The 6000-nt window shown below is 33.8% G+C and overlaps 1 protein-coding gene across 1 annotated transcript in view; it reads right to left on the bottom strand.

Moving 5' to 3' along the window:
• LOC113225755 overlaps nucleotides 1–6000 on the bottom strand; it is a 140297-nt gene that overhangs the window by 29656 nt on the left and 104641 nt on the right. The window contains exons 16-17 of the mRNA XM_026458165.1: nucleotides 3884–4023; nucleotides 1091–1208 (exon numbers count right to left, since the gene is read on the bottom strand). Of these exons, the coding sequence (XP_026313950.1) occupies nucleotides 1091–1208; nucleotides 3884–4023 (258 nt within the window). The remainder of the gene's footprint in view (nucleotides 1–1090; nucleotides 1209–3883; nucleotides 4024–6000) is intronic.

The following is a 6000-nucleotide window of genomic DNA, read 5'->3' as shown; positions in this document are numbered from 1 at the left end:
GAATTTATTATAATTATTTACAATTTATTTCATTTCATTATAATTTATTAGACAATAAAATTTATCAACTTGAATAATCTTCGTTACATAATCTAATGGCTTGATAAATGTAAGAGCACAAGTCGCTTCACTAAAATTAAAAAATAAAAGAATCCAGAAAGTATTGCATTGTTTGCCTATGGTTGCATGTCAATAATTACGGAACTTTGGAGGCATGCATATGCCAAAAGTTATATAAATTATAGGACGGAGTATAATAAATTTACTTGCCAAGTTACGTCTCAGAGTGACGGGCGCATTGCAGTATTCTTTTAATACAATATAATACAATAATAATAATATGTGCCAAACAACGACACCAATTACCTTCTCAAACTAGGGAATTAAATGTACTATGAGCACCTACCAGACCAACGTAATTCACTCCGGGACACTTCCCACAGAACACTCAGACGAGAACCTATTTTGAAAAGTTGGTTTCCCAAATTGGTCCTATCGGGAATCGAACCCGGGACCTCCGCATCCAGCGGCCACAATGTACATCGTCGTTGGGTACGTAGCTCTTTGCGATTTAAAACTCCGAGTGGTAGTGTCCTGTCAATTGTGATGGAGATCTTCCTAATAGACATAGAAATGAGACTCCAATGATATATATATTGTAAATTATATTATAATCTTTCCACTATAAATTCAAACAATAAAAAACCCACGTACTTTCTAGTCAAAGATGTATTTCGTAATGGCGACATATTTTTTTTCTTATTTCTTAAGAGTCTATGCTACCTCTAATGGCTTTGGTTGATTCCATACATCGAGTATATAACCAGAAATAGAGACGGAATGTCATTTTATTTGCTTGAAAACTATTCTGCCAAATAACTACGGTGACAACTGCGCTCCGATCGTGAATTGTTTCGAATTCGAATCAACAGGGCAGTAAAAATTTGAATTCGGGATGAGGTACTATCGACTCTTAATGATACAAAGTAATAAGTTAATGTCACGATTTGCTAATATTATTATTACTATATTATTATTATTATTATTATTATTATTATTAATACTTGGTATCATAAAAAAAATTGCTTACCAGCGGTGGTAGTGGTGGAGGCGCCGCTAAACGCGCTCTTCCCCTCGTTGGTGGTGATAACTGTGGCCGGGATGGGGTCCTCGTCTTCTAAACTTCCAATCACTATTTTACGCGTGGACTGCAAATACAATACACAATTAATTTCACCCCAAACCTTTTTTTGTATAATATTAATTTAGGGGACGAACAAGTCAAGACATTTTTTTTTATAACATTTTTTAATCCAAAATGTTTATTTTCCTTTTTCGATTCATTAAGGCGCGCGTTGATAGTTTCCAACGAGTGGCGTCGTTGATGCAGCGCGTGCCACCAGCACCAGCGGTCTCCGGAATACCATTCTGGAGCGGGTAGATTGCCCGTTAGTAAGGCACTGGAATGCGTGTCACAGGCGTTCCATAATTAATTAAATTTCATTGTTACTAACATAGAATAAGAAAATTGTTACTAACAAAATATGAACATTAGTTTGAAATAAAAAAATATTATTGTTATTTCTTGTCTTAGAAAAGCAGTGATATAGTGTTTGATACGGTGGTTTCATATCTTCGCGCACTGTACTCATGGTAGCAACTGGCTGGCACAAAAACTCGAAATATGATTTTAGCTTCCCAGTTCTGTTTACACGGAGACGTCCAATATTCAAAGGCGTCGATTATCGCTCACGTGGAAGGGATAATCGCGAATGTTTAGACGAGGAAAGTATTCTATATTCTTTTGATATTCGTGTCTTCCAGACGAGAAACTCTCTCCATCTAAATGGGCCTTGAGGGTGCTGGTGAAATTACAGGCACATGGGACTTGTCAACTTATATCTCAGTGTGATAGGCGTCGCGGGAGTGCCCCTCAGATACTTGCAATTTAAAGCCCCGAGTGACACTGTAACTGTTATGCACATTTTTATTTTATTTATTTCATACAAAGAAAACATACAAGAGTCCATAATTCAATTACTCACCAAACTGCGAAAGCGGTTTGTTGGCGACTCACAATAACAAAACTATAGTATACCTAGTACAAGTACATTTAACAAAACCAGTGTAGAACTTACTAAATTTACATGCTTTCAAGAAGTATAAATTTTAATTTTTACTTCAATGTAAAAATACTCAACAATTCTCTGCCTCTCAAAAATAGAATTTATTAGATATAATTGGCAAGAGATCTGCCCTCCACTAACCAAAAATGTTCAAATATCCGTTTTAAATAACAAAAGATAGAGCACAAAATTATCGTTTAATCAGTACAGCGTACTAAAAAAACCGAAATCAAAAGTATGTGGAATTACATATAATTACCAAGTTTTATTGAAATCGGTTATCGGAAAATGCGCAAACCCGGGTTCATCCCCTAGTTCGCCACTATACGGGACTTGACACATGAGACAATGAAAATCGGTTCTCACTACTCAAAGTATATTATTATTGAGAGAGAAAAGTGCCTTGAATGGGAGAATAGCAAAATCAACCATTAAAGTAATTGCTCGTTATAATCAAATTTAGGCGCTATTTATAAAAATGAATCTTCATGCGTGAACAGCGCCTTTAATGGTGGATGATTTTGTTCAAAATTAAATGGGACCACTATGGAGTATACCCCCTTTCCAACAAACAAAGACTCATGAGTATCGGTTCACATACACCGGAGTTATCGCTTTTAACAAATTTAGCGCAAAAACTTTTAACGCGATTAACAAATTCAATATTCTAAAACTGGGTTATGGTTTTTTATGATATCTCAAAAAAATCTTTTGTCACTTGCTGCGTTCTATGCTTAGTTTTAATCCATTTTGAACAAAATGTAAACATACTAGTCACTGGCCCGACCATAGACGGTTTAGTGACGGTCAATTTTAATGCCAACTACAAATCGATTATAGAAATATAAATAGAAATCATTTATTCCTTAAATAATGAACACAGTACACATGCATTTTATATTAGTAAGAATACTGATAATGATGGTAATAATAATAACAACAAGGATTTGGAACTAAATTCATACATATATAGAATACAAAGCTTGTGTGCTGCCAAGGAAACCGTGACCCATTCAGCATGTTGCCGTTTCAGCGGATCCGGCAACAGAATAATTGATTGAATGAATCGATTAGTTCAATTCAGTCATACTAGCAGTTTTCCTTACATAACCTATATAAGCATATTTAAATTTTCCGAAATCTTAATTTTAATTCCTCTTCAAATCGTTATACTTAAATACTCGTTCGAATGCGGTTGAAATATTGGATTTACTAATCGATTTGATGATGAACCGAATCTTTTTTTTCGTACAGCACTATGCAACCATAGACAAGTCATAGATGTATAGATGAAAAGTAACCTCACTTTGGGACTATTATTTTTCAAATACGATTTAATAATGCTATTCAAATTAACATTGTTGGAAAAAGTGATGATATATCAATCGATAAAATATTGTGTGATTGCTTTAGAAATTTAACCAAACAGTTTTGTTTACTTTTTGTTCAAAATGGAACAGACTATAGTTAGCAGACGGCAGAGATGTCCATTTGTTCTTTTACCGTAATAGTTATTTACTCTTAGGCATGCATATTTATTTTCACGGGGTCGCCTAGTGTTGTACTTGTTCGTTACATTAATTTTAAATTCAGTTCCATAATAGTTTTCAATAGCGGCTAAATATTGAACTTTTGTTTTTACAGGAAGTATTTTACAGTATGTAAATAGTTTATCATACTCTTACATCTATATGTTCCTCCTGTCATTTGATATTAATAACAAAATCGCGGGCACCAGCTTAAAAAAACTTGCTTACCTTATCTGTGGTACCGGTGCTGCCACTGACGGTAGTGCCTTTATATCGTGGGGTCTTTGAGTTGTTGGAGGCAGAGAATGTGGATTGGCGAGGCTTCATCTTCAGGGACGGGTCGATCTCTATGGGTATAGGCTCGAACTCTGAAAGCATATGTTTCGTGAACAAACGGGTAACGTTTTCAGTTTTTCATAGTAAACCAGTATATTGTAGCCGCCAGATCCAAGAAGATGATTATGATCTCGAGCTTGTAAAATTAAAAGACGATTTAAGTTGACTGTAATATATTGGCAATTGAATTTAAAATATCAATATTTAAAACTTTATACAAAAAAGGTAACAAAGAAAATATTAACAACGACAGGCCTGTTTCTCTCATTCCAGTTCTAGCTAAGATTTATGAGAAAATTATATATGAAAACATGTTATCATACTTAGAGACAAATAAAATTTTAATCAAGAATCGTAAGGGCTTTTGGAAGGGTCAATCAATTAATTTGTCTATTTACGAGTTACTGTCTACAGTTCTAAAAGCAATAGATAAAAGTTAACCTATCATAACACTATACATGGATTTGACAAAGGCTTTTGATTTCGTCAATCATAAAATCTTATTAGAAAAACTATATTGATATGGGATCAGAGGAAATGTACACAAACTATTAGAATCCTACTTGACTAATCGTAAGCAAAGGATTGAGGATTTGAGGATTTCATCGCTGCACTAGGTTCCTTCGCGTTTGGATACCACTTTCCACTTAACATCAGGTGGAGTGGAGTCATTTGCCTGTCATGTATAATAAAAATAATAATAAAAAATGACATGCATCAATAAAATATCGTCTAAAATTAAAACTGACATATCATATTTTTCAACTAATACAACAGTGTTGCATGGAATACCCCAAGGAAGTGTACTAGGCCATCTATTGTTCCTGATGTAGATCAATAACTTTCCTACAGCTACAAAATATTCTATGCTAATGTTTGCGTAATTTTTGACATTTAGAACCGCAATAGAGTTGACCAAGAAATAAACAATGTAATGTAATCTATAATAAAAAATTACAAGATAATAGACTACTAATTAATCTGAGTAAAACAATGTATATGAATTTTTATTGAATTGATATTCAATTATTTTTTGTGAAATTACTCCAGTAGTTTGTTACAATTATTAATACAAAGATCGAACACTCAGAAAAAAATCCTTTGATCCGGCCGGATTCGAGCCGACGTCTTCTAGCATACCGTGTCAGACGCTATACCAACTAAGCCACGGAACGGACCAGCGGACCTCACGAATTTGTTTATGTGCTTGTTGTCGTGTCTCTGTATTTGGTTTTTCAACGACTTTTTAGTCGTAGCGCCATCTATGAGAAATCTATGAAAGTTTTATCACCCAGCTAGATACCTTTACAGCTACCGACCCTGGCGAGAGACGTCGTAATTCACTATATTTTAAATTTTTGTACTTTTTTTATAATTTTTATAATTTTATTATTTACGTGTACCTTATAAGCAAGAAAGAACAAGTCGTAAAAAAACACTATTTGCCATTAAACCAAGAAAGACCTGCTATGGAAGTAATAGTTTTATAAACTGAGCATGTACCTTATATAATAGCAAATTCATGAGTATAGAAATATTTGATAAGTCGCTATTAAGATTTAACAACCACATCACTGAACTTATATAAAATAAAACTAATACTATTTACTATTATGGATAAATGATGTTCAAACCGTTTTTGTGATTTCTTTGTTTTTGTCTGTTATTGTAGTGTGACTTGTATTGCTGTATTTGCACTGCTTCCTTTTGTTTGCGTATTCATGTTGATGGTTGTGAGGTATACAAATAGATTATAGGTTCTCTTAGTAACAAGTGAGCCGTGGCTTAGTTGGTATAGCGTCTGCCACGGTATGCCAGAAGATGTCGGCTCGAATCCGGCCGGATCGAAGGAATTTTCTCTGAGTGTTCGATCTTTGTATTAATAATTATAACAAAATGTATATGAATTTTAAACACAAAATTAATAAAGTATATACTCAACATAATATAAGCTATGTGAATATGAAATTGAAGGAATTTTGCAATTTCCGCAAAATTTTTAGCAATAT

Source organism: Hyposmocoma kahamanoa, unplaced genomic scaffold, assembly GCF_003589595.1.
Source record: "Hyposmocoma kahamanoa isolate Upper Pololo Valley unplaced genomic scaffold, ASM358959v1 172, whole genome shotgun sequence".
Classification (NCBI taxonomy): Eukaryota; Metazoa; Arthropoda; class Insecta; order Lepidoptera; family Cosmopterigidae; genus Hyposmocoma; species Hyposmocoma kahamanoa.
The sequence above is the reverse complement of the archived record's forward strand: the minus strand, read 5'-3'. Positions and strand labels throughout refer to the sequence as shown.